This window comes from Castor canadensis, chromosome 3 (genome assembly GCF_047511655.1).
Source record: "Castor canadensis chromosome 3, mCasCan1.hap1v2, whole genome shotgun sequence".
Lineage (NCBI taxonomy): Eukaryota > Metazoa > Chordata > Mammalia > Rodentia > Castoridae > Castor > Castor canadensis.
This window is the reverse complement of record NC_133388.1, coordinates 171,741,679-171,755,981: the sequence shown is the minus strand read 5'-3', so window position 1 is coordinate 171,755,981 and position 14,303 is coordinate 171,741,679. Positions and strand designations below refer to the sequence as shown.

The 14,303-nt window shown below is 34.8% G+C and overlaps 1 protein-coding gene across 6 annotated transcripts in view; it reads left to right on the top strand.

Moving 5' to 3' along the window:
- Positions 1-14,303, top strand: part of Csmd3 (CUB and Sushi multiple domains 3) — a 1,205,819-nt gene that overhangs the window by 1,035,807 nt on the left and 155,709 nt on the right. For all 6 annotated transcript variants that reach the window (XM_074069090.1, XM_074069089.1, XM_074069088.1 and 3 more), the window contains one exon: positions 69-272. In XM_074069090.1, coding sequence (XP_073925191.1) covers positions 69-272 — 204 coding nt within the window. The remainder of the gene's footprint in view (positions 1-68; positions 273-14,303) is intronic.

The window sequence follows — 14,303 nt, the reverse complement described above, 5'->3', positions numbered from 1 at the left end:
TAGTTACATTTTAAAAATCTATATTTTTTAATGAATATGAAATTAAAACCACAATTATTTCTACACAGCTGTTCCTAGAACAAGTTCCACACAATGCAGTTCTGTGCCTGAACCAAGGTTTGGAAGAAGAATTGGCAATGAGTTTGCAGTTGGTTCATTGGTTCTTTTTGAATGTAATCCAGGCTATGTTCTCCATGGATCCATGGCAATTAGGTGTGATACAGTCCCCAACTCTTTGGCCCAATGGAATGATTCCTTACCTACCTGTATTGGTGAGTATATATATGTATAAGCTTTGTGATTGTTTCATAACTTTTCAAATTTATTTATTTTTTAAATTGACAGATAAAATTGCATGCATTTATTGTGTGCAACATGTTTTAAAGTATATACATTATGTAATAGTTAACTGTAATAAACTTATACATTATTTCACATGGTTATTATTTTGTTGTGAGAACCCTTTATATGGACTCTCTTAGCATTTTTCAAGACTAAAATATATTGTCATTAACTACATTTACCTTGTTATGCAATAAATCTCTGGAACTTATTCCTTCTATATAACTGTAATTTTCTATCCATTATTGAATATCTCCCCCAACCACCTTAGAATTTTGTAACCACCATTCCACTGTGTATTTCTATGAAATCAACTTTTTCAGATTTTGCATGAGTGAGGTCATGTTGGCTTTCTGTGCCTGTCTTCATCCATGTTGTTGCAAATGGCAGAATTTCCTTCTTTATTACAACTGACTAATATTCCATTGTGTATATGTGCCTCATTTTCTTCATCTACTCAGCACTTCATAGGCACTTACATTACTTCCACTTCTTGGCTTTTGTGAACACTGTTTGCCTTAGTTCAATTTCTTAGCAGTTGTGAACACTGAATTCATGGGAATGCAAATGTCTCTTTGACATATTGATTTCATTTCCTTTGGATATGTGGCCACTAAGAGGATATCCAGATGATGTGGTAGTTCTATTTTTAATATTTTTGACCAGCCTCCATAGTTTTCTCTGCTCTAATTTTTGCTGTCCTAATTTGCATTCCACCAGTAGTATGTAAGCCTTCCATTTACTCCACATCTTTAAAAAAACACTTATCTTTTGACTTTTTTGGCAATAGCCATTCTCATTGGAGTGAGATGGTATCTCTTTATGGCTATGATTTATATTTCTGTGGTGATTAATTTTTCATATACCTATTACCATTGGATGTCTTCTTGTGAGAAATATCTATTTCCATCTAATCATCTATTTTACAATTAGGTTATTAGTTTTCTGGTTATTTTGTTTTTCAAGTTCCTTACATTTCTGAATATTAATTCCATGTCACATGTATAACTTGCATATATTTTCTCCCATTTTCTAGGTGCATCTTCACTCTGATGACTGTTTCGATTCCTGAGCAGAAGCTTTTAGTTTTATGTAATGCCATCTGTCTATGTTTACTTTGTTACTTGTGCTTTGGTGGGGGTCTTGCCTAAGAAATCCTTGCCTATTTCAGTATGCTGAAACATTTCTGCTGTCTTGTTCTAGTAGTTTTATTCTTTGGGATCTTACATTTAGTCTTTAACTCATGGTTAATTGCTGTTTATGATATGAGAGAAAAGAATCCAGTTTCATTTTGCCCAGTTTTCTCTGCACCAGCATTTATTGAAAATATCTGATGCTTGTTTTAGCACTTCTGTTTAAAAATCCATTAAATCAGTTGGTTGTAGGGCGTGCCGGATACTGAAGGCTTTAAAAAAATGTAAAACCAGTTGACTATAGATTTATAGATTTGCTTTGTTTACTTGTAGGTTCTCTATTCTGTGCCAGGATATATGTACCTGTTTTAATACCAGGAGCATGATATTTTTATTACTACAGCTTTGTAGTATATTTTGTAATGCTTCCTGCTCAATATGGCTTTGAGTATTGGAACTTTTTTTATGGTTTCATACAAATGTTAGGATTGTTTTATCTAGTTCTATAAAAAATGGCCTTGGTATTTTGATAAGGAATTCATTGAGTCTGTAGATTGCTTTAGGTAGTAAGATATTTTAACAACATTGATTCTTCTAATCCATGAACACAGAATTTCTGTCCTTTTATCTTTATGCATGCATGTGTGGCCTCCTCAGTTTCTTTTAATAGTCCCTTAGAGTGTTCATTGCAAAGATCTTTTACCTCTTTGCTTAAATTTATTCCTAGATTTTGTGTATCTATTATAAATGGGATTGCTTTCTTGATTTGTAGTTTGTTAGTGATTTATTGCTTGTTAATGAATGCTGCTGTTTGGATGTAAGTTTTATATCCTGTAACTTTGTTGAATTCATTTATTATTCCTAGTAGACTTTTCATGGAGTTTTCAAAAGAAAAGATAATGTCATCTGCAGTTACTTTTTTCTTGCCTAAAAGCCCTGACTGGGATTTCTAGCTAACTTGAATAAAAGTGGTAAAAGTGGGAATGCTTGACTTGCTCAAGATATTCAAAAACTTTTAGCTCTCCTCCACCCAGTACGGTGCTACCTGTTGGCTTATTAAAAATGATCTTTTTATGTTGAGGTATTTTCCTTGCATACCTAATTTGTTTAGGGTTTTATCCTGAAGAATTCTGAATTTTCCCAAATGTATTTTTTCACTTATTGGGATGATATAGGTGAGACTGGGGTTTAACTCAGGACTTTTCACTTGCATACAGGCATTCTAACATTTGAGCCACACCTCCAGTCCATTTTGCTCTGGTTATTTTGGTGATAGGGTCTTGTAAATTTGCCTAGGTTGGTCTTGAACCATGATCCTCCTGATCTCAGTCTCCCAAATTGCTAGGACTATAGCATGAGCCACCAGAACCCGACCATCATATGTGCTTTATTCTTCGTTCTGTTAGTGTATCTTATTTATTGATAAGATATAAATATATACATATACTTAGATTGAATCCCATTTGGTCATAGTGAATAATCTTTGATAAACTGTTGGATTAGGTTTGCTAATATTTTGTTGGGAATTTTTTCATCTATGTTCAGAAGTATAAGAAATAAATATCTGCTTTTTCTCAGTCTAAAGTACTTTGTCACAGCAGTCTAGATGATCTGACAATCCTGTGTCTAAGTACTACAAATATGTGTTTAATTTAATCGTCAAACAAACCTATAGAGAACTTACTTTTGGAAATTGTTGATGAATCATCCACATCTTATAGAAGTAAGTAGCTCTTTTTTAAAGCAGCATAGCACAGTGAGGGGTGGAATGTAATTAGCATCTCAAACTTTGTCTTCACAATTCCAACTCCAACTAATTGATAGATTACTGCTTCTCTTTATGTTCTTAGAAACTATTTCTATCCCAATTAGGTTTTTTTATACTCTCTATCATGTAGATTTTCTGACACTCTTAAAATATGTATTTTATAATAAAGTTATGAGATAAATCAATTGGACTAGTTCTTCCTGTTTTGTGAAAACATAAAGGTAAAGTTAATGGGGACAAACTAATCTTCTTATCCACTTTTATTCTAGAAAAAGAAAAACAGATAGTGTTATTTCTTCAGGCCAGAGTGTATGTTTGACTCCATACTCTTATAAAATAGTTATAAATAAATTTTCTTAAACAAAAGGGAGTATTAATTTGAAAGAAATGTTTCTGTGTCTATGAAAAAAGTGGCTATACTGTAAGTACAAATTACATTGCTTTCAATTACTTTAATAATCAATGACAGACGTATGATAAAAATGAATCTCCCAACTCCCAATAGATTTTAGAATGTTTCACTATAAATCAATAATCAATCATTCTGTTTCACTTTTCCCAGTAATTGTTTATATAATTTCTGTCTCATTTTTGTCTTATTTATGTAGATTTGACAGAAAATAACAATGCCATGTAGTAGAACAGAACTAAATAAGTAGTCATTTCCATTTAGTCTTATATGAATGGTAAAAATTCCATCAAAATGATCATCCACTATAAAAGTAGTGAATGGTGAAATGAAAATTCCATAATCTAGCTAATTACTTTTTAAAATCATGAGAAAAAAATCCTCATAAAGTGTTCAAAGAATTACACATGCAAAAAACTGAAATGTAAATTTGTGAATAACAACTTAAAAGTTCTATGTGTATACTTACCATATTAACATTCTAATTAATAGGAAAAAGTTGAAAAGAAGCATGAGAATTTGAATAAAGTCCTCACCTCTGAGAATCATTCTAAATCGTTAGTACTGGGGTTTGTCTTCAGTAAATATCTGGGGCTTTGACCTTAGGACTGAATTGTTGGGCTTGGACTGCTTTCTTCCAGCCCTCCCACATGGGAGTCTTTGCTTTCCTTTTGTAATAAAATTCTGTCCTAAAAAAAAAAAAAACTGAATTTTTATAAATTAATACATGACCTAGGAAATTGACATAATCTCTTTTATGCTCAATTCCAATACCAACAAAACAGGAAAATAAGAGAACTTCCTCATTGGTTCATTGTGACTATTAGCTGATTAAAATCTTTGACATGTTCTTAGAATTTACTAAGTACGGATGTTTCTGGACTTTCGGTGGGGTTACATCTAGATAAACATGTTAGATGTTGAAAACATCATTAAGCCAAAAATGCATTTAACACCCTGACCCTGTAAACGTCATAATTCAGCAGCACTGTACACTGTGGAGGATTGCATTTTAACCTTGTGATCTTTGACAGGGAGCTTCAGCTCACTGATGCAACTCAGTATTATTTGAGAGTAACTTATTCTACATTGCTATCCTGGGAAAGTGTCACAATTAAAAATCTGGTGTGTTATTTCTACTGAATGTGAATCATTTTTGCACCTTGGTGAAATTGAAAAATCATAAGCCAAATCATCATGAATCAGGGATCCTCTGCACTCAAAACTCATGATGTTTCAAAATCCCCCATCACATGAAAAGAAGACTCCAATTCCAAAAGCAGAGCTCCTCTTATGCACTGCTACAATATGTTTGATATGATAGATTTTCATTTGTTGATTTTTTTAATAGCACTTTAGGGTTATAATCCTTTAAATCATATATAATCCTCAGAAGATTTTTACATCTTTGCTAAAAGCACTTTATTCCATCATTCTTTTCAACTCTAGGAATTTAAGATTGTATGACTTCAAGGCTTCTATTAGTCCTTAAGAATTTTAAGAAAAGTTTTGGGGTCAATATGATTTTCTTTATAAAAATTGTAATTATTTATTAGAATATATTATTGCTAAGTACTGTGAAATTTCTCTCCAATGGAAGTATGTAAGAATAAATGGTTATAGAGGAATAGGCTTACAATCATGGACATATATTCATAATTTAGTTTGTTTTCATTGTTTGCAATTTATTTTATTTTTAACATAAAATAAAAATAAAGTGAAAGTTAAAACAACTTTAATTGAAAATGTATATTAACCCACATTTGTTGCACTTTTTCTTCTTTTTCTGACTCTGAAAAATTCAATATTACATTAGCCAAGGAAACACATTATTTTATGTTTGTGAAGGTATGAAAATGCCAAAAGGTTAGAAAGAGGAAAGATATAGAAGGGAGAAATGAGTTAACATGGAAAAAAGAAGAAAAATATGAAAGAAAATTTTAGCCATAGAAAAGGAATGTGAGAAGAAAACAAAGGAGAATATTTTTGATATGGAGAGTAGATATTAGAAAACTAGAAATTTGAAACTACAAATTCATCTTATTTAAAGCAATAAAAAACAACAACAAAAAAAAACCCAGCCTTTATCCTACATGATTATTTAGTAAGATTTTGTCACTATGACAAAATATCTGTGAAAATCAATTGACCACAGGAAAAAATATTTTTACTCATTGTGTCAGAGGTTGTAGTTCATGGCTTACTTGCTTCATTGCTTTGAGCTTGTGGTGAGACAAAAACATCATGGCAGCTGGAGGGTGTTGCAGAGCAATACTATGTATCTCATGGCAGCCAGGAAGCCCAGGAGAAGAGAATGAGAGGGAGGGTCTAGAGACAAAATATACCCTTTATGGCATATACCCAGTAATTTATTTCCTCCAACTAGGCTCCATCTCCTACTATTAAACTCATCTATGAACTCATCAATGAATTGACCCACTGCGAAAATTAGTGCTCTCTTGACTTAATTACTTCTCAGTAGTGGTACCATTTGGAAACTAAGCTGTCAACACATGAGCCCTTTGGAGGATCAGGTCATATTCAAGCCACAATAATTATTATAAACCTTTTTCATATACAAAATAGGTGAATCCCAGTGATTTTGCTATCAAAAATTAAAGTCTATGTAAATAAAGAAAAGACTGAGTAATCCAACTACAGATCTTTCTCATTAAGTACAGTAGCTCCTATAAGGAATTAAAACTTTTCAGAATGTTACCTAGTCTGCAGCTAATACTCATTTTCAAGAGTGAATGCTAATTTACTGTCCCCAGCCTAGATTTAACCAGAATGCACTTCACACTTCGAGGGCAAAAGATGGGGTTCTCAGGATCCCATAGAAATTCCATCAAAGCCTACCTGTCTGTAGTTCCCTCGGCTTTTTGTGAACTATGTCATTGCATGGGGAATCTTTAAACACTGAACAGACTTCCTCTCATTTTGCATTGGTTCATCCTATAGTGTGAATATTTCTATTCCTCCAAAATTCACATATTGAAATTTTAACTGTCAAGGTGATAGTATTGAGGAAGTGAGAGCTCTGTGAGATGATTAAGTCATAAACCCTCATACATGTGATTAGTGCCCTTATAAAAATGTTCAGAGAGAGAGAGAGAGAGAGAGGTCTTGTGATGTGAGAACATAGCAAGAAAATGATCATCTATGAATCAGAAAACAGGCCTTCAGGAGACATTGAACCTGCCAGTGACTTGATCTTTGGCTTCCTAGTCTCTACAAACTATGAGAAATAAATTTCTGTTGTTTATGAGCCACTTAGTCTATGGTATTTTATTATAGCAGCATGAATAAACTAGGGCAAAAGAAATTAGTACTAGTTATAAGATGCCACTGTAATAAGTACCTAAAAATGTGAAAGTGACTTTGGAACTGGATAATTGGTATAAGTTTGAAGAACTATGAGTATGTGTTAGGAAAAGAGTGCATTGCTGTAAAAGAACTGTGAAGTACTTCTGGTGAAGCTTTCTAGAAAGCAAGCTTCATTCTCCTTAGAGAATAAAAAAGTAGTCATGAAAAGAATGTTGGTGCAAATATGGACAATAAGGCCCATTTTGAGATTCAGAGAGCAATAAGGAATACATTTTGAACAATGAAGCAAAGGCTGCCCTCCTTATAAAGTATTGTAAAGATTAACTAAATTATGCTCATATTCTACTGTTTTATAGAGGTAGAATTTGTGAACAATGAAATTGGATATTTGGCTGAGGAAATAGCTAAGCAAATTGTTAGAGATGCAACTTGACTTTTTGACTGCCTACAGTAAAGTGTGAGAGAAGTGAATGATTTAATGATGGAATTGTTAACAGATGTAGTATTCTACACCCATAATCTCAACTACTTGGGAAGATGAAGCAGATGGTTTGCTTGATCCCACACATTTGAGGCCAGCCTGAGCAAAGTATCAAGACCCTGTTTCCAAAAACAAAAGATGTACTTGTTCACAAAAGTAAGACAAAGGCTAAAAATTTGGAAAATTTTCAGTCTTGTTGCACTAAAAAAAAGTTGTTCAGGGGACAACTTTAAGGATATGGTCAAGTATGTTTGATAAGCAGATCACCATTTCAATAGAATCTTGGCATTACTTATCAAGATTATGGGGAGATTAGTCAGCTGTCCTAATACAAGTCAGGACCTATGTCTAAAACAATAGAACAATGTCCCTGAATGTACTTCAGAGATCATCATGAGTTTGATCCTGATATCACCCTTCCAGAGGTGGGCAGATTTCAAAGGAGGGGCCTTTGCTGCTTAGTATCATTTTACATCTCAGGGTCTGCCTCTGTATTCTGTAACAGAATGGCTTCAGAAGGTCTGATACAATATATGTTAGTCCTAGCACATACTATATGGCTGCTTTTGTATAGATATTAAAAGATGTCCCATAGGGTGAAGTCATTGTTGAAAGTCTCTACTAGGGCAATGCTATGTGGGTGGAGGTACACCCATGACTCCAGGCCAGTAGATCCACTGGTACACAATTCCAGCCAAAAGGAACCACAGACCTGCAGCTATAACCTATAGAGCTGTGGCATAGGCTACACCCAGCATAGCCAAGGGAAACAAACCATTGCCCAGAAAAGCTATAGTAATCTAGAAAGTAGTGTTACCAGAGCTAGGCTAAGGTAGACCCCAGCACATCAGGCCTGACAATCTGTTCCAAAAACCAATTTAAGAGATAAATGGTAGTGAAGGCAGGAATGCTGGTATTTTCTATATGGGACCAACAGAGAGGGATCTACTTTCAAGGTGCTAGCAATAGTCTTGGGATTATATAGGAAAAGAACAAGGGAAAAGGTTGGAGGCTTACGTATCTGCAATCTTGGTAGGTGCTGGTCTGGTAGATTATCTCATGATCAGCCATGCAAAGCCTTGTTGGTAATAAGAAAATTGCTGCTACTTGGTTGGTAGTTTCTACTCTTGTCACAGATGTTTATGGATCACATGTTACTGTAATCAGTCAGAAAGGCAAGATGGAGTTAGAACAAAAATTGGGCCCACTTCAAGTCTAGGGAAATTATTAGAGACTTCTCCATGCCCCCTGGTGGTCTAGAACAGGATGATATAAATGCTGGTGGTTGACAATCTGTTGATTATAACCCCTGTAATATTTAGTTATTCCTATCTTAGTGTCTTTAGTCTTGAAGGGGGATGAGAGATATTAGGTAAACTTAGAACTAATAAAAACAGTCCTTAAAATGTTTAACATATCAACATGCAGAAGTAAGCAGGAATCTGACTTAAACTTTAAGGTAGCAAAAGAAAACAGAAGTGATATGAAGGTGAAAATACCAAGCTTTTATCCTGTTTTTAGTTCCCTGTCAGACATCTGCAGGCCCAAGTGAAAAATCCCTGCCTTTAGAAAAAGCAGCTTTTAAGTCTCTGTTAGAGTAGGTCCTCTTCCTCAGTGTCCAGAAGGCAGGATATCTACACCTGTTGGTCTTACAGTCAGGACTACCACCCTAGTACGCTCAGAGGACAGAGCATCAAGCCAAAGATTATTCTCAAACAGTGAGGTTTTGTACTTGTTTGAGACCTGTTACCCCTTTCTTCTTTCCTGTTTCTGTTTTTTGGAATGAGGATGTCTGACACCATTGTGTATCAAAAGTACATCACTTGTTTGAGTCACAGGTTTACAACTGAAGAAAAAATGTGCCTCAGGATAAACTGCACTCTCAGTCTCATCCATATTTCATTAACATATTTAGATGAGATTTTGAACTTTGAATTTTCAGTTCAGCTTCAGATTGTCAAGGTTATTTAAATGGAATGATTATTTTTTGCATAGGAGAAGAACAAGCATTTTGTGTGCCGGGGACAGAATACCATGGTATAAATATTTGTGTCCTTCCAAAACTCATGTATTGAAACTCTAAGCCCCCAGGTGATGGTATTTGGAGGAGGGGCCTTTGACAGGTGATTAAGTTATAAGGATTGAGTCATCAGGAAAAGAGTTAGTGCCAGTAGAGACTCCAGAGAGCCAGAGTGACCTCACCCCTTCTGATCTGTGAGAACACTGTAAAAAGACAGGTATCACTGAACCAGGAAGAGAGTCAGTAGTAGACACTAATCTTGTACTTCTCAGAATTCAGAGCTTTGAGAAGTAATTTTCTGTTCTTTCTAAGCTACCCAGTCTATAGCATTTTGTTACAGCAACTTGAATGAACCAAGTTTGAGAGTATATTGACAGAGGGAGAAAATTATATCACGTGACTTTTATTTCCTGTCAAGATCACATGAAAATGAAAAGGTCTTATTACCTTATATGCCATGTTTAAAATATCCTTCCCTGTGATAAAGATATGAAGTCAGAACGTTGGCTAAATAACCAAGGGCTACGTGGAGTCTGTGTGGAACAAATGGAAAGGCGATGGTACTAAACTATACTCAGAATATAGCCCAGACTGGGCACCATTGGCTCACACCTTTATTCCTAGCTGCTCAGGAAGCAGAGAAAAGGAGGGTCATGGTTTGAGGCCAGTCGGGGCAAATAGTTCTCGAGACCCTATCTTGAAAAATACCCAGCACAAAACAGGGTTGGTGGAATACCTCAGGTGGTAGCATCTCTACCTAGAAGCGTGAGGCCCTGAGTTCAAATTCCAGTACCACCAAATCAAGCAAAAAACAAAAAGAAGAAAGAGCAGTTTATTTTAGAACTCAAACTAATTGCACATATTTAGTTTGCATCAATATTTTGAACTAAAAATGTTTTAGCTTCAATTATTCCTTAAAATATCAAAAAGACTTGAGGTTTTAAATATTCAAATGTGATTCAAGTACAGAACTATCTTAGGTTGATTATCAAAGCATTCTCTGTAATTTTTGTGTTCACTTTAAACATCCATTATCTGTGTAAAATAGCTGCTTTAAGGCCTATTTCCTTTATCTGGAACTTACATCCCTGATTTATTTATTTATTTGGATCACAGCATCATTTCATTCAAGTTCATCTCTGAATATCTTTCTTGTCCTCTCTGTATACAATAACTATCTGCCACCCATCCCCCATTTACTCTTTAGTAATACTTTGTTTTTCTTTCACACCAGCCATCCATGACATTACATTTGGGTAGTGTTCCCAGTTGTTTTTTTTTCTAAATCACTTAATCTGTTTTAATCTGTCACTATTTTAGTTATGTTCAACCAGAACTAAAGGCAGAAGAGGACCTACTGCATAATAGGCATTCAATAAACACTTATTCTATGAATGGATGTTAGCAAGTAACTGTGATAATTTACTGAGTGCCTGGGAGTTCTCATCACTTTAACCAACTTCCAGAGTCTAAGATCTGCGCTCCAGTTCCAGTACCCACCACAAGCTGATGCACTTGTACTCTTGGCTCGCTTGGACTTTTGCAAACTGGAAGTTTCAAACTCAGACATCAGTAAAAAAGTTATGCTGGTAAAATACAGCAATAGATTTGAGCATCATAGGGGGGTTTTATTCTGGAAGAAAACAAATTCTCTATTTACACAAAGCAGTTTAGATGTAATCCTTGGCAATCTGTTTACAGGATTTATACATGATGATTGTTTTCTCTGCCTTGACAATGCAATGAATGCTCAGTTAACAGCTTAAGCCAAGTGAGCCTCTAATTGAAACCAAAGAATATTGCTTTCTACATTCCTAATGATTTTCATCTCAGTTGCATTGTTTCACTTTCACAGTTCTTATTACACCATCAACACTTTCATTTTTATTTTTATCATAGTAAAGCTCAGTAAAATGTTCAGTAATTTTCCACACACTGGCATACTGAAACTAAACTGTTGACTGCAAATCAGTCCTATTACACATGATCCATGATCCTGCTAATAGATAAAATGCTCAAATACTAAATTAGGAGATCCAAAACTTTAAACAGCCAATATGTAAACAAAAATAAGCTTATACAAAGCTGTATAGTACCAGCATTGTGTTAGGTAACTTAAAACAAATTACAGCAATATTTTGAGAAAAAAATTAAACTTGGAACAAATGTAAAACTGAAAAATAAAACTTATGATGAAGATAGAGCTTTTATCTTCCAAATTTAACCTTGTTATACTTCAGATTTGTTAAAGTTTTCAGTCTTATAAACCCCTAGGCTGTCCTGCCTATGAGACTCTGTGATTCAAATAACCCCCTAAAGCCATTAATAGCTTTGACAATATATGGCCTCAGGCATAAGTACTTCTGTTAGTGGGAGGTCTCTTTTGAAAAGCCCCTGAAGCTTCCACCTACACCCCTTAGGCAAAGAGTCTTTAATTACCTGCTTATCCCATCACTCTTATCTGGTTCCCTATTTTTCAAATTTGTTCCAGATTCAGAATTACTTTTACTTAGAGTGTCTCCATGGCAACATATATCCATTTCATCTTTACTTAGAGAAATTGACAAAGAAATATATACAAGATCTCAACTCTCATTCCTTGATTCATTTGTTCATCCATTCATTCATCCCAAAAAAGATGGTTAAAAATAATAACAAATAACAATATTACCATTTATATGGAGTACAATTAACCATTATATAATGTAATACTGATATGAATTCCAAGAATGGACAAACTATTTCTCTTTTACAGACAGTAAAATCTCTGTTTTAGAGACAAAGCAGAATTAGGAGTTGAAATCAGGCTTCTTGATTCTAAATACTGTTCTCTCAATTCTTCAGTTATATTGGGTAATTCTGATCAAAAAGAAGGATGCAAATGTTAGCAGAATTTGACAGATATGGCCCGTTTAAGAAAATATTGGTTGACAGGAGTGATGCAGGAGTGATGAATTACAAGATAAACACAGATATATACCCAGTCCTTTCAAAATTCATTTAGCAAGCATTTATTGAGTGCTTACTATGTGCCACATTACTCCAAGTACAGATAATACAGTTTGAAAAGGAATGTATGACCACTTGCCCTTGCAGAGTCTACATTTTAGAGAAAGACAGAACACAGCAATAAACATCTGTTCTTTCAGGTAGTTAGTTGCAAGTGCTACAAAGAAAAGTAAATCAGAAGCAGAGGCTTGGAGGAAGGCATTCAGGGCCTGCTGCTGTTTTATATCAGAGTGAAATGAATAAAGGAAGGAATGTGGTGATCAAGTGTATGGACTATGAGGGGAAGAGAGATCTTGCACTTCAACAGGAATCCCAGGTGTCAGGAACACAATAAATGACCATAAGAGTGGTAGGAGATGGGTTCACACAGGCAGAGCAGAGATCAATCCCTATGCAACATTGAAACAGTGACAAGGTTGAATTAAAAATATAGGAATTCATTGATCAGGGCAGTGATATGATCTTAATCAGTTTCTAGAAAATCACTGCAGTTAACTGAAAAAAAGGGGTGGAGTAGAAGCCATAAGACTGATTAGGAGTCTATTGCAGTAGTGGAGGGGAAAGAAAGGTAATTAATGGTGATTTACATAGGAAGATAATGGTCAATGTGAAGAGAATTGTGAGCTTCAGGATGTATTTTTAAGGAAGAGCTGACAGGATGAATGTGGATGGAAATATGAACTCAAAGGTAAGAAAGAGAAATTGAGATAAGCCTTTGTTTATGGCCTAGGAATGGGGTGGATAGTGGTGATATGTACTGAGATAAATGAAAGAGTGGCTGCAGAAATATTTCTAAAGTATTGCTTTGGGCATCATTGCTATAGAAGAGACATTGCACAACTCAGGGTAGAAGTTATGGCTAGAGATGAACCTTCAGCAGCTATAATGTATAGAGGAAATGGAAACTGTGATCAGTGAAGGATGATAGTTAGAAAGAAAACATAGCCTAGGACTAAGTCAGAGGATTTTCGTTTTTAAGTTTTTACCAGATCAGAAGAAGGAGAATGACTAATCTTATTCACCCACAAAAAAGAAAGAAAAGAAAAGAAAAGAAAACAACATTATGAGTGTGTTACAGAAGAAAACCAGGAGAGTATCCTGAGGGCCAAGCTAAGATCAACAGGAGACAGTTGCTCACCCATTGAGTAAAATACAAATTAGGGTTTGATGGTGCAATAGCAAGAATATTCTGGTAGCTTTTACACAGTCATTTCAATAGTATGGTGAAGATAAAAGTCTTATAAAATGGGTTGAGGAGAGAATGGAGGAAAAGGGAATAGCTTTTAACTATAGCAGCATGGTAGGAAGATTTATAATGCGCAGAGCAAAAGAGTTAGTTTCTGGGTTAACTAAACAGAGTTCTAGATCAAAAGCTGATTATTTCATCTTTTCAGACTTGAGTTTTTTAAAGACTCTAACAAATACATATGTGGAAGCATAGTGTGAAAAAGTTGTATAAGAAAGTATTTGATGGCATGGGAAACTATGGAGTACTGAACAGGGAAGTCAGTGAGATTCAAGAGATAACTGCAGCATTGAGGGTCCATAAATGTGGTTAGCTAGGTGAGGGGGAAGATATACCAAGTGATTCCACTAAGAGCATATTACTTTAGTTGACTGGACTGGGAGAGAGATTGGGACGGTGAAATAGTGGGAAATTATAGTTAACTATGAGCCTACGATGGAGTCAAAGCTAATGAAACTAACTACATCTGTTTGCTGACTTAAGACAGTGGGGAGAGTTTTGAAGGATTTTTGGTAGAGAAGTAACATATCATACTATAACTTTTAAAAGATCAACTTAACAGTAACTT